The following is a 23,225-nucleotide window of genomic DNA, read 5'->3' as shown; positions in this document are numbered from 1 at the left end:
TCCCAACACCAGGTCTCCCCAGAAGATCAGGAGCTTCCTGGGGACAGAAAGCCCTTCCACATCCCTCCTTTCCATGTTCCTTCCCTCCCTCCACAGCACTTAGCACCTCAGCTAGATTGGCAGTGAGGGAATAATGCTCCTCCTCCCCCTCCTGCAGGATGTCACCTTAAGTATGTGACCCCAGCTTGGCTCAGAGAGCCACCCCTGGCCCAGCTCTGTCCCTTTAGGGGAGTTTTTCAGTCTCACTGTGAAATGAGCATTTTTGCTCCCGGCGAAATGAAGAGGACCTTCTCAAGACTCAGGGCGGTAATGGGGGACCACACCTTGTCTTTACAAAAAGGATGGGAACCCCAGTACACTGTGATCATGGCCCATGCATGACCCCTGCACCCTGAGAACCCCCACATGGGGTGCTTAAGACAGTGTCTGTGGCTGGAGGACGGAAGGAAGACAGCTGGAGAGAGAAGGAGGTTGGGTCCTGTGTGTATACCGTCATGGGCTCTGGAAAAGTCAGTCTTGAAGTAGCAAGAAAACAGGATGTCGTTGGGGCCACACCCCTCCTCCTAAGCTCTAGAGACAGAGAAAGGGATAAGGGATAGAGAGACGCAGAGTTACATCCCTTGGTGAGAACGCTCCCAGGATGCATTTGGCAGCCCCATAGAAAGTCTCACCACATCGGCGTTGGCTTTAAAACTCAACACTCTGAGCGTGAAGACCACGACTCCAGAGCCAGGGTCCTGGCTCACCAGACAAGTTATTGCCACCATGTCCTACTGTCCTTGGCTGCAAAACAGGGACACCAGACCCACAGGGACTTGTTTCGAGAACCAGATAGGATGATCCGTGTGAAGCCCTTCACGTGACCCTCGGGTTCTCAGTGAACACTCACTAGTAAACAGCCTGCAAAAAGGTATTGATTGCATTACCTACAAGATGAGCCAAAAAGATTATTAATTAAAGTAACATTGTTTCCATCCCACTTTTCACAACATTCTGCCCTTCGCTCACCAGATGCATCCTGACACTGGTTTCAACTGGGGTGACAGTTGTGACGGGTCTTCCCCATGGAGGGCCTCAGGGGCTCTCCAGCTCATGTGAACTCAGTCATGTCACACGACCTGGAACGTGTTCTGAACCCGAAGAACTCAATGAATCTTTGGGTCACTTAGCACCAATTTTCCTATCACCCCAGAAGAGCACACTGGCACCCAGAGTTTTCCTAGACGTGCCCACATTTGTAATAATAATTCAGAGCCATGGGTAGTCTCTGAGATCCCTGATTCCACCGTTCAGCGGCTCTGTCTTTGTGCCGAGAAAATGAAGACCAGCACTATCCCAGGACTGGCGATCAGAGTGGTGCTCTGACCTTCCTGCCTGGAATGACTCCTCCTTTCCACTCCCTCCCCCTGATCTCACTCGGGGTTGGCAGCAAAAAATGCCCTGGCAGACCACGTGGAGTTGTAGGCTCCCTCTGGGTGGACTGGGCAGCCTGCCACGTACATTGAGTGTCCCCAAATAACTGCAGCAGCCCCCTCTTCCTTCCAACCTTATAAGGTAAAGTTGTGAAGCAGGTTCTAAAAGAATGTTATCACAGCCCGGAAGATTTCTAGGGGAAAAGCACACAGCTGGACACACATTAACACGGTAACACTTCACCTGAGTACCCAGAATGCACTGTGGGAATGCACCACAGGAACAGGTAATGGCAGAGAATGAACCACTGCACAGACAGGGGCCAGAGTGCAGCAGCGCTGGGCGGAGAGGCGGTCAGGGGCCAGGAGGGGCCACTGAGGGAAGGGCAGGTGTAACTAAGGCTCCTCCCGTGTTTGGGTAAACAAGTTGACTGTTCTGTGGTCTTTGCTTTGCCTCTGGGCACAACAGAAAAAAGAAAGATGCGTGACTTAAATAGCAACTCTGGTGGTCCGAGGAAGTCACTGGGATCCGGGATTCCTTTGACTTGGGATTTTAGAAAAGGAAAACCCCTGAGGAAGGGAAGTCAGAAATGGTTCCCAGGGAAGCCAGGGTTGCCGAACCAACCCGCTCTTTCCCGAAGCCCTGAAGAGCACCTTCGGAATGACAAAAGAAAAGAAACAGCCAAGTCTACACCCAGGGGCAAGACAAGAGTGCTGTCTCACTCAACACAGTGATAACGACACTCTTCCCCACCCCAGGCTCAGGTCGGCGGGATTTCACTGGACGGAGCCAGGAGGCTGGTGCAGGCTGCAGAGATGGGCGAGCCGCAGGCTGGCCACTGCAGCAGAAAAAGCAGCGCATAAGCACCGCAGTCCACGGTCCTTTCCCTGCCTGGTACAAGGTAGATTGTACGGACTCTCTCCGTCCATCCTGCCTGTCTTCAAATGCCCTGCAGACTGCACGCTTGGCCAAGAAAACACAGAGGCTGCGTACTTTACTTCGCAGCTACAGCAGTGAGACAGAGGGAGGGAGGGAGGGAGGGACCTTTACCAAATGGAAACTCATTTGAGTTTGCACTTGACCTTTAAGTTAAACAGGAGGCACCAAATCCCAAGCAGGAAGGGCGCTAACAATGCAGCGGGCAGTCTTTGCTCCCTCCTCAACCCACGCCCCTTCCGGCCCCCCCTGCGGACTCAGAAGCCACCTTTCTGGAAATGTGCGCTCCTGGAGCTGCACTCCCCCCTCTCCCGCAGCCTATCAGCCGGGTCTGCGCGTGACCCTGCCCCACCCAGAACCAGGCTGAGGACACTGTAAATAAGACCTTTAATCAAAGTCACCTGTGTCAACACAAAGCCTCCCTTTCCCCTTTGCTCCTCCTTTCACTTTGTGGAGCACCGAGGCAAATGAGGGGCAGGGCCATGGGAAACACCAGTGTCCCCTTCACGGGAACCTCCCACGGCCACCAGCTCAATGGTCACCCAACACCAGGCACCTCCTGGGAGGGGTTTACTCACTTGCAAGACAGTTATTCATGCTGACACTCTTATTCCCCAGTGCACCCTACTGCCTGCCCTCCTGCTTCCTCCTCTCCTGCCCCCCCATCCTCTGCCTGGAGGACGGGTTGCCCCCCAGGGCTGGGAAGCTTCTCTCCTTCTCCTCCTGCATCCTTCCCTGGGCAAAACCAAAACCGCTCATACAGCGGCACGTGTGGGCTCCCTGGGCTCCCACCTGCCCTCTGTCAGTTGACCTTGAACCTCAGTCCCGTTCTCCTGCAACAGCTGTTCCTCAGCTCTCGGAATAGCAGCCAGTTGCCCCCTAGTGTGGGGGATGTGGACCCCTCTCTTTTTCCTCTCTCCTCTTCTCTGGCCCCTCTCGCTGCCCCCAAAGACCCTCCCCTTCTCCCATCTCTTCCTTAACATTGGAAATGAATAGAAAAGCAGACGATGAAAAGTCAGAGGCAAGAAAGGGAAGTAACGTGGAAGGAGAACGTGGGAGTCCCAATGCCTCCGGGGCCGGGACCAGCAGAAGGAAACTGGGAGGTGAGGCCCGGGTCCTGAGAGGGCCCTGAGCTTCCTGCTGAGTCCTGCTGATGATGGCTGGAGGTGCTGGCGTCATTACTGTGCCACCACCGCCACCTCAAATGGCTCTGCAGGTGGCCGTGAGAGGTACCTTCGCAGCACAGCAGCGTGCTGATTGGGAGTCCGCCCTTACGCCCCACCTCCCCATCCCAGGCCTTGGTTACATATTTCCGTCATTTGGGGTCAAGACCAGATGATCCTTAATATCACCAGAGACTAAGATCTTGCTTCATCTCACATCAACTTCATTTTACCCCAAGCTCCGCCCTCCTCCTCACCCACTGTTTCTGGCCCCAGGGCCTTGGCACAGACAGTGCGAAGAGCAGGACCAATGAAATGGCCTTGGTCCGATCAAGGTAGAATAAAGTATATAAAACCACGTGGAGGCACTGATGTCAACCAAAGTGGCTTTCAGTCAGCCGTGACACTTTAGTTCAAGAGGAAAACTGCTTACAGACACGTCTGGCAAGGGGACACAGCTGAGATACCTGCCCGTGTGATCAGAACAGCCATGTCTGCAGAGAGGATCCTGGGGAAATTCCACTCTTGCTCCAGGGGTGTCAAGCAGAATAGCCATGTACCCCACAGGTACTCGGACAAATTCAGCACTTGGCATCAGGTGTGCCAAGACATTTATTGAAAGAACCCAGAAGGGTGGAGTAACCCACTTTTCAGGTATAACTGAGGCAGGCTCCAGACCTCTGCTGAAACAACTGAGGTCCACACACAGGAGCGCTGCTCCATGCCATGCTGATCTCCCTTGGCATCAGCCACCAGAGGCTCTGCCCTGCTGGACTGAGGACTCCGTCTGCCCTGCTGCCCACCTGGCTCCGGAGATCCTTCCTTGCAAGATGCTGATGACTGCCTTGCCCACTGCGCTGTCTCCTGGGCCTGCAGACTGAGACTCTGGGACTCAGGTTCATTATCCCCCATTGATTGCTGTGTGTGTGTTATATTTCTCTTAGATTGTCAGAGTGTGAGTAGGATATTAATACATGTTGATGTTCTACTTTGAGTGAATCTGCATCAATAAAAGCTGAGTGAGTATCATAGTTACTGTGTGTGACTCTTGTCCTTTCCTGGGTGGCGAGCTGCTCAGCAGGCAGCTAGCCAGGCAGCTGCCCGGCTGGCTTATAGGAAAGACTAGGTCACAAACAGACGCTCGTGACAGGCAGTGACCAGCCTGGCATGCTAGCCTCACTCCTCAGCTCCCAGGGAGCCTTCCGAGACCACCTGATTTAGGTTCAATTATCCTATCACAGGATTTCAAGTGAGTGAAGCGATTATCACAGGGTAATTTTATATTGATTTTCCGTCAACAAATGCCTGTTTCCCCTGCGGCTCTGAACTCTGTGTCTGCAAGGACTCTGCCTACACCAGCTCGTCACTGCATCCCAGTAGGCGCTCAGGAAACAGTCCCTGAGTGGATAAATAAGGTGGTCGAGTTGCACGTAACCCATCACACCGAGCCTAGGGAGGATGGAGAGGGCCGGCAGAGCGCATTGGGGGCATGGGCGGGCAGCCCTCAGCTAGTCAAAGCCAAGTCTGCAAGTGAAGGTGTCTCTACGCCAAGAAGCATCCAAAGGGCTCAGTCTCTGCTATGGACTCCATTCCCCAGGGGCTCTGGAATTAGCCCATAATACTCTCCTCTCCTAGAACAACTATCTCCAGGCCTCAATCAAAGCCATCCCTGCCTTTGAAACAGAGCTTCAGGAAAAATGTCTGCAAAAAGCTATGGACGCAGAATTCATCGGTTTCCCACTGAGCTTCTGGCAGAGATTTTTTGCAACCGTGGCTGAAACAGTCTAGTTGAAGCCACGTCCCCAAACTTGTGCTGAGCCTGGTTTGCCAGCCACGCAAGTCCCCAAGCTCCACATAGCAGGGCCGGTGTTTTCCTCTCCACTCTATAAAAAATTTTTAACAAACTCCTCAGTGTTCATAAACACCGAGCTCCACGTACTATCAGGCAGGGGCTTTCAAACCTCTCTGCCCCCAAACACGTTAACACCATAGCCCGGTGCCCATAGATGTCACATGCAAATAATCCAAAATCAAAATGTGTAAAACAGTCCTCACTGCGTGTAACACACTCTGATGGACCCTGTTCTGGTTCATTCCATTTTATTTTTTTGATGCTATCACAGACAGAGTTTTAAAAAACATTATGTGGCCCTGGGAAATAGAGTTCTATGTGTATAAGGTACAAAACCAACAGAACACATTTCTGCAGTTAGAAGTCAGGATAATGGTCCCTTTGGGGAGGGGGAAGGGAGGGGCGGGAAGGAAGCAGCCATAGAGTGTTCTTGGTCTTGCTGTTGACCCACGAAGGTGTTCAGCTTGTGATAACTCATCAAGCTGTGCCCTGATGACAGTGCACTTGTCCGTAGGGAGCTTTTTCTTCACGGCAAGGCCTCAAAACCACAGCAGTAAGGAGCGCAGGACGACTACTCTGAGACACTTAAAATCCAGCCAGGAAGACAAGACAAACACACCTGAAGCCATGAAATGTAGACAAGACAGAGTCAAAACAGAGCTAGGGGCACACACTCCAGCTGCCCTGAGGACCCTGAGGTCCATACACTTCCTCTCTGCAAAGCAGTGTCTGGTCAGGGGACCCTGGCCTGGGACACCCTGGAGGCCATTCCGGCCAACACCCTGGGAGAGGTCCAGAATGGGGAGGGGCTGTTGACAGCCCCTCGCCCTGTCAGTATGGAAACTGAGATTATCACCCTGAAAACTGCAAGGTCAGGAAGGCTTCATGGAGGAGGTGACATCTGAGTCAGCCTTCCTTGGAGACCAGACAGAAACAGAAGAAAGACAGGAGCAATGACCTGTGGAGAGATACCGAAGGCCAATGCCCAGGAGATGAGAACCCCGATGAAGAACAGCAGCAGGGTCCCCTGCACCCCAAGAACCACTCCTGGAGTTGAGTCAATGCAGCAGGAAGTGGACCCCACTGAAGAGACCCCACTATGGGGAGGGGACACAGTGGGAAGTTCCTGAGGAACAACCTTCTTTCCGGCAGCCATGTGCATCATCGGCCTCCCCAGGCTGCCTCCCGCCCACTCCAAGTAAGAGCCCTGGACACGCCACCAAGCCCCCATGACCATACCTGGCAGGCCAGCCACGATGACCAGCGTGGCCAGGACGCCGCTCCAGCTGCCCTCCATCTGCGCATGCTCCTCCTCACCCTGGAAAAGCAAAGCAGGCGGGTAATGGTCTGTCACCGATGAACGTTCACCACGCGGAGCCCCGGCCAGCCCACATGTGTCCGAGGACGGATGAGCCAGCACTCCGAAGTGAGGTTGGTGGCACCGGCCTCTCCTGGGAACCTGCTAGAACACCAGATGCTCGGGCCCACCCCAGACCTGCCGGACCAGAGACTCTGGAGGTGAGCCCAGCCACGTGTCTCAACCAGGTTCAGTTCTGGCACGTGCTCAAGTTTGAGAATCACTGTATTACGTGGCCTTCCTCCCAGGCCCATGTATAAATTACGGGATGCCTATGGTACACCATTGCCTCTGAGCTGCTGACCACGACGGAGCCTCCTGGCCCACAGCTATTCTCCCCAATCCCGATGCTTTAATCGCTGAGGAAGGAAAACCCTGCGCCCAACTACACGTGATCAGAAGGGAAAACAGGCCACAAAATGAAGAAATAGACCCTAAGGTAACAAGAGGTGTGAGAAAAATAGACTGGGGGGAATTGTGCCAGGGGTGTGCACGCGGGGGCGGAGCTGGTCCATCACCCCAAATAAGGAGGCCAGAGGAAGGCTCCCCAAGAAGGGGTTCTCTGCACAGGGAAGGAGGGGAGGTGACACAGCGCGGATACCAGCAGAAGAGCTGCCCAGGCAGGGGAGCGACAGGTGCAAAGGCCCTGGGGTGGGATTGGGATGGCACATTTGAGGAACGGCAGCCAGGGCTCTGGGGCCAGGGCCAAAAGAGGGGTGAATGGAAAGGGGAGGAGTCAGAGGGAGAGGAGGTCCAGGGTCGGCAGAGTAAGGTCTTACCAGCCCCTGGCAACACCTGGGGGTCCTGTCAGCCCTCCCTTTTAACCCTTTTGCTCTTTGATAACCTGCTAGCTCATCCTCCGGCCTTGTGTTTTGTTTTATTTTTCTCTTTATTGTTCCCTTCTCCAAAGACAGACCCGTCCAAGGCCGTCACCAGCACTGCGTGGTCTCACCGAAGCATTTGGGGCTAAATCACCCACCAAACCTGTCATGAACTGTCTACAAAAAAAGAAAGAAAAAAAAACCAGCTTCTGAACCTCAGGAAAGGGTCTCTGTTTGAAGTGTTCTTCAACTGCCAATGTGTGATGCACAGTGACCAGGGTGGCTTCCCCTTTGTCGCTGGCATCACCCAGATTGCACAGCTGTGCTAGGGGAGCCACGTGTCCCTCCAGACATTGGGGTGCCGGCTTCCACCAAAGCCCTGTGGCAGGATTTTTGCAGTGTGCTGACACCCCCATCCAGGGCTCTGGTCCATTTCCTCTCCTACAGACCGTAGGGGACAGACCCCCAGGCAGAAATACAAGACCCCAAATGGGCACAGGGAAATACCTGCCACACCAAAGTCTACGGAACATGCCCCCCACAAGGTGCGGCATTAAACGGAGCAGCAGCAGGACGGATCGCCCCGAAGCTCAGCCCAACCACCCGTGCCATGCCAGTGAGTCAGTGGGGAGGAGGAGCCTGGGTTCCCACCCCTCGGTCTTCCAAAGTCTCTGGAAAGCAGAAGTCAGGGTGTGTTTGCTAAGCCGTAATAACTCGTGTCCATGGGTGGGGTTCAGCGTGTCTGCTCCGTTGTGGAACCCCGCCCCTCGCGCTGAGCTGGACGAGACTCGGCGAATCCCTCACCACACTGCTCCGCAGCAAGTGACACAGCAGCTGTATCAACCGGACTGAAGTCACGGCCTTCTGAGGCTGGCTCCAGACTCCCAATCAAACCACTCACCAATTTTCAAAGCTCAATGAACTCAACCCAGCAGGCCAGTCACTACCAATGGCCTAGAATGCTAGACCCCAACAGAGGATGAACAAGAAACTGGACTGCGGAGTCAGAACATAAGAGATGACGTACTTTACCAAAAGCAATAAATGTGCAGTATCACCCCGACGCTGGGGACACCTGGGCAACAGCTAAAGGTCGTGAGGAGATACTTGGAGTCCCTGATAAGCAGCTTGAGTCAGGACATAGACTAAGAACTGGTGACAACTTACGAAATGCTTCATTCTGCCACCACCACCCTCACAGACCATTCTTGCTACTTTGCAGGAGAGTCTGCTTCTAACGGGCCAACGGAACGCAGGACGGGTGGCATGGGGTCAGGCCGAGAGCTACAGACATGGATCTGCGAGGGGTTGGGACTGGAAGGGTGTGTGCAGGAAGGAACTGTCATAAAGCTGTTCCCAGGCTTGAACTGAGATCAGAGAAGTCGCTTTAATTACATGGGGACCTATGCCAAGTCATTTGCAAGTTACTGCCTCTATGGAATAGTTTGATAGGTCCCTGAATTTTAACTTCTCATTCATTCCCACGTGGCAGACTTGAATTACCTACTTTTAGTTGAAAAACCCCCATGTCTTCTCTTTTAAATCTTATTAAATTGTATTAAATAGACAATTTAACCCACAACCAATTCCTTAATGCCCCAAGAATGCCAAACACTTGGATGGTCTGGACCCACTAAGCTAGTTGTCTCGGGAAGAAAGCTGCTGACTGGATCATCTCACTCAATGACCCCACGTACAAATGCTTATTTCTGGGTTCTTAGAAAGAGCTGGGTCTCAGGACCTCCCAAGGAGCAAGGAGCCTGGGCCCTCAAACCCAAAGAGAAAGCAGTGCCCTGCAGGGTCCGTGAGAACCGAGTGGCTTGCCGCAAACCGCCATGCCTTCAGGAGTGTGCGAATGCCCTCCTCTCTCGGTGCCCCGGCTCCGTGCGCCCGACATGGGGAGGAGCCCTGGCACTGCCCGCAAGGCTCAGGGCAGCCTGAGAACTCCCAGAAAGCTCAGAGCCATTCTCCTCTCCTTCAGCCTTCAATCAAACGCCATCTGAAAGGTTGTCCGATGAACAGCGGGAGTCACAGTAATTTTCCAGCATTTGAATCCTGACCCCCCCAGGCTCGGCTTTCAACGCATCCCTGAGAAGGGCTCACTGTGAAAGAGACACTCGCCTGATTAGAAATCGTCTCAAATTCCTACTCTCTCACAACAGCCACTCTTTTAATTTTTAACTCGGGGCAAGTTGGGAACCAGAATCCGCTCTGGTCGTCCAACACTTTCCCTGGGAGGACAGCTGGAGCGTCCCGCTCCCGGGAGGAGACCCGGCAGCTGTGGGGAAATCCCCTGCACAAACACCTGTCACCAGAGCCGTCTTACCTCTGGCAGGTAGGTCTTCTCTTCGGGGCTTCCGTGAAGGCTCTCTGTTTCCAGAAGGCTTCTTGGCCTCCGTCCCCTCGCTGTACAAACACAGGAACAAATTCAATCCGGCCGCCGGAGAACGCCGACCAACCTCAGCAGTTAATAGGAAATTCCTCACGAAATGGTCTGTCGCGTCATGGGCCGGGCTCCGAGCTCAGGGATGGCCTCTGCCAGCCGCCGGCCCGCGCTCCCTGAAGGTGTGTGCCACCCCACATAGTTCCTGTTAATCATTAGCAGCCCCAAACAGCAGCCCCGGAAGTCTGGCCAGCCTGGGAATGCCAAGGCCGCAGGGCCAGGACCGAGCTCCAGCTAGGCCCCCAGCCGCTGCCCCTCCTCCGGGCCGGCCTCCAGGCCTGCAGAGACACAGGTGCCTGGCCCGGCCGGGCAATCCCGCCAGCTGAAAGCCCGCAGGCCTGGCCCGCCTTGCCCGCTTCGGCCTCTGGCACGGGCCCAGGGGCTGGTGAAGCCGGTTCCTTCTCCCTGCCAGGCACTTCCACATCCACAAGAACAGGTTCTTTGTGAAAGAAGAAGAAAGGCGTCCTTGGGGTGCAGTGCTCTGGAACGCGGCCACCTTGCGGAGTGAATCAGAGGTTCCCGGGGAGCGTTTGCACAGCACTGCTAAGAGGGTGTCTGCGGCCTCCTGTGCCCCACGCCCAGCCCCCCAGGCCCCCAGAAGTGAACAAAGGAACTTGGCTTTTCTGAGGGCTTTGGCCATTTCTGGAGGGAAAAAAGACCCCCCAAAATCCTGATGCACAGCACTGTACTGAAGTGTTCTCTCTTATATGGTTCTTTTCAGTATTTGGCTTGTCTCCCCATTACATTTCAGTCTTGTCAGGGTCTCAGGCCCCAGGGCGTCTATGGAGAACAGGCGTCAACAGAAAATGAGGATCATGTATTTAGAGAAAGACCCTAAAGTAAATAAAAGAGGAAATGCTGTTCCTTCCAGGTGAAGGACATCAGAATATGCCACTCCAGTCAGGGCACATGACTAGGTTGCACATCAGGTTCCCAGTTGGGGGCACAAGTGAGAGGCAACCACACAGTGAAAAAAAAAAAAAAAAAAAAAAAAAAAAGAATATGCCACTCCAAAGAGTCACTTTGGCTTGAAGATTAATTTAAGCTGAAGACATTCAAGATTCAACAGATGAAAAGATACAAAAAAAACCTCAGAGTTTTCCTCTTCTGATGTATAGCAGCAATTTTGGGAATTCAGACTGCCCCCAGAAGGAAAAATACAAATAAAGCCTACTCCAAATCCTTCCCCAGGGGAATTTATAATCCTGAAGGTGGAAAGACCACTCATATGTATAAACAAGAGGATACCCCCCAAAAAACAGGATTATCTTCTGGAGGGTGGGCCCCTTGCAGTACAGGCTTCCCCCGCTAGGTGAGTGTTCTAGTAACCCCTCTGTATCCGTGTACCAGCTGGCGTTGTGGTCAGAGGCTGCATTCGGCTTCAGTGAATATTTTTTGAAGACTCGCCATGTTTGCCCGTTGTATGATGGCAGATTTCCAAGCCTGCCCACACCACACTGAGTGTTCAGCAGTTTTGTTTATTTGTTTTATTTCTGAAACTTTTTATTTAATATTTTTGGACTGCAATTGACCACTTTTTGAAACCAGAAAAAGTGACTGAACAAGGGGGACTATTGCACATGTATTAAGCACTATTGTGAGAGTGAGTTAATACATATAAAATGCTTGGGCAAGTATCTAGGTCGCAGTAAAGGTTATCTGTAAGGAAATGTGAAGGGTCTGAGACTGACCTCACCAACTAACGAGTTTGCCTGTTAGTATTTCAGGAATGCTGTCGTAAGACACAAGACTCTTGGGTCAGAGACAGAGAACTTTAGTGCTCATGGCAGACTGGGAGGCCACTTCCTCTTCACCCCTCCTTCCGAGTCCCATGGGTATGATTTGGGGGGGCCCAGATGGATGTTACTCAGCTGTTACATTGCCACTGAAGAACCCCAAGCTTAGGGGATATGCTTCTTTTATAATGGGCTGCAAGCATATCTGCTCTTTGTTTCCAAGGGAAAAACTATCTTTATTATAATGGAAGTAAGAAAATCTGCCTTTTCCTCAGGAGCCAGACACCATCTCCCTCTTCTAAGGGTGCTTGCTGTATAGACACCTTTGAAAAGACAGTCCAAAACAAAAGTGCAATGCCTGTTCACAAGACGTGCAGAAACATGGGAGTCTCATGGGGAGCATTCTCCCAACACTATTGCTGTCAGTACATATTGAAAGAAGAACAAAATAGGAGGGATCACGATGCCTGATTTAAAACTATACTACAAGGCCACGGTAATCAAAACAGACTGGTACTGGCATAAGAACAGACACATAGATCAGTGGAACAGAACAGAGAGCCCAGAAATAAACCCAGGTCCCTATGGTCAGTTAATATGTGACAAAGGAGACAGGAGCGTAAAATGGAGCAGAAAGAGCCTCTTCAACAAATGGTGTGGGGAGATCTGGACAGGGACGCACACAAAAATGAAACTAGACCAGCCACTGACACTACACACCAGAATAAAACTCAAGACATTCAGCAGTTTTTGACTGAAAATGGCATGACCTACATGCCCCGCCCTCCTTGCTCACCTGACCTCACCCCAAGGGACAGTTTTGGTTTCCTTGGGCAAAAAAAAAAAAAAAAACGTCCTCAAAGAGACTTTGCTGATATGGAAAAGGTAAAGCAAAAAAAAAAAACCGTCCTCAAAGAGACTTTGCTGATATGGAAAAGGTAAAGCAAAAAAAAAAAAAAAAAAACAGAAGCATGAAAAGGCATCAAAATCAACGAGTTCAAAAACTGCTTTGAGCCGTGGAAAAGACATCTCAGTAGGTACATTGCATCACATGGAGAGTATTATACTTTGAAAGTGTCTGAAGTGTAAACATGTAAGAACAAATACACAATTTTTTATAAATAAATTCTGGTTTAGGGGGATACCCCCTCGTAGACAAACATTTCCACTAATTGCCTTATCTCCCATCCTTTCTTCTAAAAATATATTTATCTCCCTTAAAGAAACCTATTTGTTCATCCCATGAGAAGCCTGTTCTCCCCCTCCCTTTCCCCCACTAATTTAGGTATATAAGCCTTTAACCACTTAAGGAACCAGTTACTATTTTTGTTGGCTCCTACATGTATGCAAAATAAACCTTTTTCTCCTGTTAATCTGACCTTTGTCGGTTTAATTCACAAGCCCCAGCCACTGAACACCCGAGGATAGAGGAAAAGACCTTTTTTCCTTCCCTACAAAGCCCTATGCTAGGACTTGGTCAGAAAAACGGTGAACAAAACAGATACTTGGGGAGTCAATATATTAGGCTCATAATCTTACAAATCTACAAAGGTCATAGCATCTTATTCATCTGTTCCCGGAGGCCTAGCATAATTCAAAACTGAAATAATTTAGCAATAATGAGCTACGGGAATAAAAATCTAAGGCCAGTATAACTCATTTTTTTCCCCTATGTGTTTTTTTCTATTTTCTCAGCTTCGGTTCCAATATTTAGCCTATCAGTCAGACTGGGAGGCACAAGGACTGGCCTTTGGGGTACAGAATCACATCTGACCTGCTCTCGATATTTCCAGCCCCAGTCTTAGCCTCAGCACTACAGCCAAAGCATATTGTTAGAGCTCCCAGAAATTTTTGTTATAATAACAAGGAGTGCATTGGGGGGGGGGTGGAATAATTTTCCTCTCCACGCCTCAGTTTTGTGTCTTGGGCCTGAAAATTAAATTGACCAAAGACAGATCAACTGGACAGAAATCAAAGATTAACCAGAGTGTATTCACAGGGGCAGCACTCATTACCATGAGAGAAAATCTGTGAGGAGGAACTCAGAGGTGCAGTTAGAACTTGGGTTTCTATAGTCAGTATCTTAAGACACTAAATCTGTAGAGAAGTGACAAAGGAAAAGAAGCGTAGGCTTTGGGGGTTGGGGGTGGCCCACGGTGGGAAGAGGAATAGGTGAGGGGGAGAGTCATGGAAGGTAAGGGCTGTTCGGGAAAGCTGTGTTACGCGGATGCTGATCTGCGTCTCCAGGGATTGGGTTCCTTTGGCCCTTCCTGGTACAAAAGAGGGAAAGGCAGAGAATTTCCTTGGTGTCTCCCTTTTCTCAATTATCTTCAGTGTAAAATAATCCTTGTGCCAAAGTGGCACGCTCTGGGGTGGCATGTTCTGAACACCCCCCCCCCAAGTGCTCTAACACCAATATATAGAGAATGATAATAACCACTCTCAAATGTTCCGTAGCAAATGTAGGGTCTCCCCTCTGCCCACCCCCACCAGCGCCGGGCCTGGAGACTCCTGCCTGCCCAGCTCTTACTGCGATGCCACCCAGGGTAACAGCAGAAACACTATTTATAAGTCATTGGAAATGCAGCTTGAAACTGTGCCTTCCTAAGGGATTTTTCTTCTCTGGAATTTAGGAGATTTGCATTATTTCAAAGTTTGAGCATAAAGAGAGATTTGACTAATATTTTTAGCCTATGCTATTTTAAAATCACAAAGTTCACATTTAAATAAAACGTATTCACGCTGTAATTTGAGTCGCGGTAAAGGCTCTGAAGGAAGCTGTGAAGAAGGGGTGCAGTGGGGACAGATCCCCTGAGGAAGCTGGGTTTGAGCTCAGACGGGGGTGGGGGGCATGTTAGGAGTGAATGGGTAGGAGCATACAGCTGGGGAGGACCCCGTCCGGGGGCAGAGGGGACACTGGGCATCGAGGCAGCACCCCAGACCTTAGGCGGCAGGAGCCTGGGGTGCCTGCAGAGGCTAAAAGAGGCCCGTGGAACATGAATGCAGAGAGTCGGGGGACAAGGATGGCCTTAGATGAGCCCAGAGGGGAGGCAGGGTCCAGACCAGGGGCGCGGTCAAGAGTTGGGGTTTTGTCTTCAGATATAGAAACGAATGTGCAAGAAAAGTGGTTAAACACTTTGAAACAGGCAGAGAAGAGGATGGGGTGAGCTGACTTAACAGGCCCTGAGATATCTCGGGGCTACTGCAAACTCTAAGTCCGCGATGGTTGATTTCATGTGTCGACGTGACGCGGCCACAGGGTACCCAGCTGTCTGGTTAAACATTATTTCTGAGGGTGTCTGCGAGGGTGTTTCTGGAAGAGATTGGTGTCTGAGTCCGTAGACTGAGTTAAGCAGATTGCCCTACGCAGTGTGGGTGGGCCTCACCGAACCCGCTGGGGCTTGGGTAGGAGAAGGTAGCAGGAAGGGCAAATTCTCCCTCCACCATTGGGACGTCTGTCTTCTCCTGCCTTCATTCATCGATGCTCCTGGTTCTCCAGGCTTTGGACTCAGACTGGAACCTACACCATCGGCCCTTCAGCTCTCAGAGCTTTGGACTCGGGCTGGACCTGCATCAGCTCTCCTGGGTCTGCTCCTTGCGGGAGGCAGATCAAGGAGCTCGGGAGGCAGATCAAGGAACTGCTCAGCCCCCCTAATTGTGTGAGCCAATTTCTCACGAGAAATATGTGCCTCCTGTTGGTTTTGTTTCTCTGGATAACCCCAAGACTGTAAGAAAGTTACAATCATACCAATGATTCTAGTACCAAAAGAAATGCAGATGAACTTCATCTGGTGAACATGCCATCGATCTTTGCCCTGCGGAGCTTGGCCAGTAAATGTTTGTAAATGTTTCATTGTTTGTGGTGGCACATGCATGTGTGTTCTTAGGATTCTCCCCAGAATCTGTTGTAACATCCTGTCAGTCCCCTCGTTAACTAATGAGTTCAGTTAAATCTTGAACATGTGCTTCTTTTGGATCCGTCTGAGAGCCATGGTTTTAAATCTTTCAACAGAAGCCCTTTAAGAAATATAAGTGTACAAGTCACATGACCGCCACAACATATTTAAAAAACTACTAAAAACAATACATGGAATCATATAAAAGTATCCACATTTAACTGGTTCTCTTTGCGAACATAAACAGCAATGTTATATAAGGCCCAATCTAATATGAAGATGAAAATAAAACCTGTCTATAATTTCAATATCACCAGAGTTGAGCATTACGAGTTTTAATGAATCACTTCTATTACTCTCCTATTATAAAAGTGATGCAGATTCGCCATGGAAAAATTAGAGAATCCAGGTACCCCAAAAAGAGGACAATTTTAAACCGATGACCCCTAAGACCACTGCGCAGGGACAAGCACCGTGAACAGCATGGGGGGTGTCTCCTGAGAAACGCTTGTATTGGTGACCAGACTTTGTTCACTGAATATATTAACCTCTGCTCCCTGTCGGTAGAAGCATTATTTTCAACTGCTAAGCGTAATTCCCTGCCCTGAAGGTAGCAGCGCCTACCTGAGCAGGTGCCTACAGTTGGCCTTCATGCCACTTGCAATCCGTACCGTCATGCACGGCGCTGTGCCCCTCACATGCAGGTCCGGGAGGGCACACCCATTTCCTTAGGATCAGTTCTGAAAAACGCAGCTGCTCTTGTGGAGGCAAAAAATGATGAGGGATTTCTGGGGGAGGGGAGAGAGACGAAGGAGAGGATTTTCAGGGCCGTGGCAATACCCTGTGTGACACTATCCCATTGGATGCATGTCCCTCTGTATGTGTCAAAATCCAGAGAAATATACAACATCAAGGGTGAACCCTAGTGCAGACTGTGGACTCTGGGTATTATCAGTGTGTTAATGTAAGTTCATCAATAGTAACAAATGTAGTGCTCTGTTGGGGACATTGACAGTGGGGAGGGGGGGCTCGGCATGAGTGGGCACAGGGAGATAAGGACACTCCCTGTACCTTCTGCACAATTTTGCTGGGAACCCAACACAGCTCTTAAAAATTTTTTATTTTAATGCCACTGCTGTGTGAGAAGGCACGCACATTGTAAGAAGTCTGAAATATCCTGGATTAGCAAAAAGCTCTCTGAGATAATTATCCTGCCTCTAGTAGCTAAGGTGCAATGCAATCAACACCATCAGCTTTTTAATTTGTGACAATTTAAATGGCAAAAAGATTCAAAATTCATTGTCATTTTAATCACAAAAGGAATGTGTTGTCAATGTAAAAGATGCGGAAAATTCAGAAAAAACGACCCAGAGGTCATTGAGGAGAATCCAGAACCTTGCCACCCAGGGAGACCCATGGTAAAGTGTTAAGAAGTCTTTCAATCCTTTATGTGTGTACACACATCTATGTGTCTGTAAATGTGTATGTGTCATGCCTAATTTTTAACTTTCGTCGTCGTCGGCAGCCGTCCGTCTCGAGAGACGATGGTGTAGCTTCTTAAGAGTCTATCTGCACCGCCGAGAATGGTTGTGCAGTCCGACTCGGGAGTGACACGGTAACTGTCTCCTCCCGTGTTGAATCGACATCTTGCGATGACGCTGGAGTGTCCTCTCCAGTGAAGCTGAAGCTACAGAGCCTGGGCAGGGTGATATGGAGGGTCTGCTGTTGCCCATGCAGCAGACCCCCCCTCTCTTCGCAGCTGAAGGGTCCAAGGGAAAGACGGAGTCAATACAGCTTGGCTTCAGGTGCGCCGCAGGAGTTGCCGGTGTTGACTACAACGTCAAACCGCCTTAGGGACTCCGGCTCCGGATTTTCTGTCGGGGTTTACTCCCTTAGCCTTTCCCCTGAAGAGGTATGCCGCAAGGCAGCGGAGGTTTTTTGGAGTCAGAGTTTTCCTTCTCTAATTTTTAACTTTATATTGAAGTATTATATATAATTTTTTTTATTTCACTTAATCTACTATACTGGCTTAGACAGTTCCCCTTCAACCACCCCCCTCCAAGAATTTATGTCCACTCAGAACCTCAGAATGTTACCTCTTTGAAAATAAGGTCTTGGTACCAGTTAAATTAGGTGAGTTCATACTGGGATACAGAAAGTTCTATATGCAGTATGACTGGTGTCCTTATAAAAAGAGAAATTTGGACAGAGACACATATACAGAGGGAAGATGACATGAAGACAGAGAGAGAGAGGCCATGTGACATGGGAAGCAGAGATTGGAATGATGCGGCCACAATCCAAGGACACAGAAGGAGCGCCGGCACCTGCCGAAGCTGAAACAGACAAGGATGCGCCCCACAGCCGTCAGAGGCAGCAGGGCCCTGCCGACACCTCGATTTCAGACTTCGGGCCTCCAGAGTGGGGAGTGAAGAAACACGTATTTTTTAAGGCACCTAATTTGTGGTGTTTTGTAGCAATAGCCCTAGGAACCTAATACGCTCAATTAACCAAATGACTTAAATGTCTTTCCCTAAAGGTACGTATTCTTGGAAATAATTTTAAGTGGCTAAAAAAGTATTGTTTTATGAATATACCATTGGTTATTCAAAGAATTCTTTATTATTAAGTTGTATCCATATTTTTAGCTACTAGAAATCTTTTACTTGAACAACCACCTATGCTTTCATGAATTATATAATAAAATATAATGTCTATATGATTTTATATCCTTTTCAAGTTAACACTATGTTTTAAGCATTATTCCATATCATTAAAACCCACTCATAGCCCTGGCTGCTGTGGCTCAGTGGATTGAGCATCGGCCTGTGAGCCAAGTGTCGCTGGTTCGATTCCCAGTCAGGGCACATGACTAGGTTGCACGTCAGGTCCCCAGTTGGGGGCGCAAGTCAGAGGCAACCACACTGTGATGTTTCTCTCCCTCTATTTCTCCTTTCCCCTCTCTCTAAAAATAAATAAATAAACAAATAAATTATTTTTTTAAAAACCCACTCATAAACATTGTTTTAATGGCTTCATAATAATATACTACATTATGACACATAACATGATATCATTATAAGAGCAGCATAATGACCATAAGAATAGCCAGCCACACGGTTAAACATTATGTTGTTTCCAGCTTTTCAGTACTGTAATAACACTGCAATAAATGTGTTTCTGTACAGAGAGGGCTGGGGAGTCTTTATTTCGCACTTGGTACTATATCTTACATTAAGCTCTTTTAATTAGAATCGTATGTCATAACACTACTTACTTTGAAATTATTGGTAGAGTTAACTCAGTTTCCAGAGTTGTGCCAATTTACCATCCTGTGTACAGTGCCTGAGATGATTTTCACCCTCCCTCACCAGCACGAACATGTAGCCACTGGGGCCCCAAGTTAATAAATCCCTCTGCAAGTAGGAATTTGTAAAATGCTCTCTGTCCATGGCAGCCCTTAAATCACAAAATCCTAGCAGGAACGTTGACTTGAATATTGTGTCAACGTTGCAAGGGCCCTTTCTCCTTCTCATGTAGCAATGCCTTTAATGGCTCTACTTAAGCAACCTTTCACACCAGCCATGTCACTAGAGACATAATTAGTCATTCTGGCTCATAACAAACAGCAGAAAATTTACAGTCTATTTAAACCTCCCCAAAACTTAGTGCCTTCAAATAGGAACAATCAGGTCTTCTGCAGCCTGGGTGGGGCTCAGTGTAGATGGCCCGTCATGAGTTACACAGTGTCAGCTGGGACCGGTCAGCGGGAGCTGGAGGACCTAGCTTCAAGGTAGGTGGCTTATTCACGAGGATGGAGGGTTGGCCCTGAGCTGCGGCTGCTCTGAGGTCTTCGTGCCTCCTGACACGGGTCTTTCCCTGGGGCTGCAGGGGCTTCCTCACAGCATGGCCATTCGGTTCCCAGAGTAATCGCTCCATCAGACAGAAGATGGAAGCTGCTAGTCTTTTAAAGCCTGGGCTTAGAAACTGGCATAAGAAACTACCACAAAATGAATGGCTGAAAACAACACCCACTTACTACCTCGCGGTTCTGTGGGTCAGAAATCTGGGCAGGTTCGACCGGCTTCTCTGCCGAAAGGAAGGGGCCAGCTAGGCCTGGGTCCTTACCAGGAGGCTCTGGGAACAAATCCACGGCCAAGCTCATTCATTTGGTGAGCTTAGCTCGTTCACGGGCTGTAGGACTGAGGTCTCCGCTTCCTTGCTGGCGGCCAGCTGAGAGCCGCTCTCAGATTGGAAAGGTCGCCCCCATTCCTAGGCACAGGGCCGCCTCCACCTCCTACGCTAGCCACGGTGCATTGAATCCCCATTCTGCTTCCAGCCTCTGACTTTCCTTTGTGCTGCCAACTGGAGAGAACCCCCTCCTTTAAAAATCAAGAATCATATGATTTCACTCACGTGGAATATAAAATGGAAGGCACCAAATGAGCAAACAAGACAAATAAAAACAAACGCATAGACACAGACAACAGTGTGGTGGATACCAGAGGGGGGGCGTTGGAGGGGGCGTGAAGGGAGAAGGGGGTCAATTACAAGGTCACAGAAGGAGATTTGACCTTCGGTGGTAAACAGACAACACAATACACGAGTGATGTGTTATAGAATTGTACACTTGAAACCTACATGATTTTACTAACCAAAATCACCCCAATACCTTTAACTTAAAAAAATATTGAAAAATAAAGAAATAAAGGCTCACGGGATTCGATGGGGCCCACTTGGACAATCTCCCCTTTGCCCCATAATTTAACGTAATCACAGGTTCCACCCAAACTCAAAGTGGTGGGTGTCAATGAAGATGGGGGGGTCACCTGAGAATTCTTCCTACAGCCACTCCCACCGTATACTATTAGCCAAGCGGTCCCAGAGCCCCGGGTCAGAGGCAGGGGACTTAAGACCCCTCAACGGAGGAATACGTACGTACTCCAGAATTTGGAGGTGTGTTTTAAAACCAGCACCTCTGCCAATCATGTTGGCTGTGAGGTGAGGACAGGAGGGGCGGAAGGAGAGGACCTGAGCTTGCAAAGCAGCGCCCACCACCAGCAGGCTGCCAGCCCTGGGCCTCGGACTGCAGGGGCCAGCTGTGCTCCAGGTGACAGGAGGCCTTGGAAGGAGGACCCGGTTTTGTCACTGGGCCAAGAGTGGTGTTTGCTGGTAGGTGACAGGGCTTTAAAAATGCGCCCACATTTTTAAAAGCAGTCGTGAAAGGCGGAGGCTTTCGGTGGGTATCCTGGCCCTGAGCCAGGAGTGGCTCGCTTACTTCCTGTCCTGTTCACACACTCATTCGGGTCCCACACTAGTGGCTGCACTACACGTGCAGAATAAAAGGGGCCCTGGCAGGTGAGCAGAGATGTTAAAAGACAAATTTCTTAAGTGAATTCCAAAGCACGAGAAGATATAAATTGCCTTTGGAACATCTTCTAATTTCTTCTATTCTATTTTTACTGCCGAATCCTCGTTTCAGGCGTGTCAAGATGGCTTGACACAGCGCAGGTGCGCCTGGCTGAGAAGGGAGCGCATTGCCCTTTTTTGGTGGTGAGTGCTCGCCCGAGAGCTCCCGGCTGCTCAGCAAACGAAATGCCTCAGATGGTAACGTGGGCTCCCCAAGCGCGACCTCGCTTGCTTCTGAGATGAGAGCGTCCAATTTGCTTTGACTTCGGACAGGAACATCCATCAAGCAAACCATTGTGGGTTGATGGGTATCTCCCAAGAAAAGCTGTGTTGAAGTCCACACCTGCAGGACCTCGGAACGTGCCCTTATTAGGCGAGAGGGTCTTCCCAGAGAAGTCAAGGGGAAATAAGGTCCTCGGGGTGGTTGCTAATCCAATATGACTGGCGTCCTTACGAAAAGGAGAAATTCAGACACAGAGACAGACACAGAGGAAAGACACCACGTAAAGACAGAGGGGGCAGGCCACGTGAAGACGGGGGCAGAGACTGAAGTTACGCTACCCCGAACCAGGGCACGTCTGGGGCCGCCCGAAGCTGGAAGAGGTGGGAAGGATCCTCCCCTAGAGATTTCAGAGGGCGCAGGGCCCTGCCCACACCCAGATCTCTCACTTCTGGCCTCCAGAGCTGGGAGAGGGTGCATTTTCTAAGCCACCCAGTTTGTGGGTCTTGGTTCCACAGCCTTCAGGCACTGAGACCCCAGTGTTTGCTGGACTCCCTGCTTTTCCTACTTGCTTCACTCTGATACTAAAAATGCTGCTGTCCCGTTAACTTTCACTGACCCCATGTCTCTCGTGTCCCCGCTCTGCTGTATTCACCTGATGTGTCTCCTTCAAAACTGAAGTCAGATTTGGTAGGTTATTTGGGTTTGGTTATAATACACCTCAAAGATCTGTACTGCAAGTCCTGCACTGGCTTATTATTACTTTCACTCCTTGCCCCTTTATTTAAGTGTTTATTTTGTGTTCTTCTGGCCAGAAGCTCTTGGCTGATTATACTGGGATATCCACACTCCATTACTGTATCATCATTCCATGGGCCACATTGGCTATTTCTAAATGAAACTTTGCCTTTGGGGTCTCCTTCCTCTGAATTCAGAGATGACATGTGTTTGTCTTTCTATTCCCAGCAAGGGCTGACGCGGTGCCACACACAAAGGGTGCCCCATGAATAGCTGCTGGTGTGTGCCAATATCCACTTCCCCATATTCTGTGGCCACAGAATCCTACTCTTCAGCTGGGGGCAAATACAGACGGCATCTCCCAGCTGTCCTCCTTTGACGCTCAGCATGGCCGTGTGTCTACGTGGTGATCAGTGCAACATGAATGGATCCTGCCTTCCGAGAGAAGTCTGTTTTCTCTCCACCTTCCTACTGGCTGGAGAGGTGAGGTGGGAATGAGCCGCCGTAAACCATCACCAGAGAGGGCAGAGCGAGATGGCAGATAGAAGGAATCTGAGCTCCAGACACTTCTCTGTAGAGGACCGCCCCACATCCAGGCTCTTGTAGAGGCAAATTTCTACTTTGTTTAAGCCACTGCTGCTTTGGTCCCTATAGCAGCTGATCCGATGCACTAACATATTTGGAGACATAGATAAAGGCTAGATTCCGTTAGGGAAATTCAACATTTCATGGGCCAAGTGTTAGTCCTGGGGAGTTAGAAAGAATGTGGATTTGGGATCACAAATGCGGCAAGTTACTTCCCCTCTACTGACTTCGTGTCTCTTCGGTACAATAGTGATACTAATATCAACCCCGTGGGGTTGCATTAGGATTAAATTTGATATGTTTGTGAAAGTGCCAGCACATAATAGGGGCCAGTAAATGGTAAATATCCTTACAATGAAACATTTCACGGAAGAAGAGTTCATTTAGAAACCAAAGTCTCATTTAGACGCTAGGGTATCCCTCCCAACACAGCATAGTGGCTACTTAACCTGGGTGTTTAAAGAAGAAGACTCCCCCCAAAAAAGGGTTAGGGAGCAAGGAGTTCATTTGGAAGGTGATTCCAAGGAGAAGGAAAGAGAAACCAAAGACCTGCTGTGTGTCCTTGCCTTCTCCTCTCTGACCCCTCAGTCTCTGCTGCCTCCCAGTGGTATTCATGCTTCTGTATAACGGCCTCCTTTTGAAGGAAAGCGAGTCTT

The 23,225-nt window shown here is 49.8% G+C and overlaps 1 protein-coding gene across 5 annotated transcripts in view; it reads right to left on the bottom strand.

The window, feature by feature from the left end:
* IGSF5 (immunoglobulin superfamily member 5) overlaps positions 1 to 10,320 on the bottom strand; it is a 37,412-nt gene extending 27,092 nt beyond the window's left edge. For 3 of the 5 annotated variants that reach the window (XM_090271792.1, XM_090271806.1, XM_090271809.1), the window contains exons 1-2: positions 9,869 to 10,319; positions 6,604 to 6,682 (exon numbers count right to left, since the gene is read on the bottom strand). In XM_090271792.1, coding sequence (XP_090127918.1) covers positions 6,604 to 6,661 — 58 coding nt within the window. In that variant the 5' untranslated portion in view covers positions 6,662 to 6,682; positions 9,869 to 10,319. Of the gene's footprint in view, positions 1 to 6,603; positions 6,683 to 9,868 lie in introns of all 5 variants that reach the window. The other 2 variants (XM_090271799.1, XM_090271816.1) reach the window with 1 other exon arrangement.
* Positions 10,321 to 23,225: the final 12,905 nt, after the last annotated feature.

The sequence above is a fragment of the Furipterus horrens genome, unplaced genomic scaffold (genome assembly GCF_987537825.1).
Source record: "Furipterus horrens unplaced genomic scaffold, mFurHor1.1.pri manual_scaffold_1, whole genome shotgun sequence".
NCBI classification, from domain to species: domain Eukaryota; kingdom Metazoa; phylum Chordata; class Mammalia; order Chiroptera; family Furipteridae; genus Furipterus; species Furipterus horrens.
Note: the sequence above shows the minus strand (reverse complement) of the source record. Positions and strands in the feature narration are given on the sequence as shown.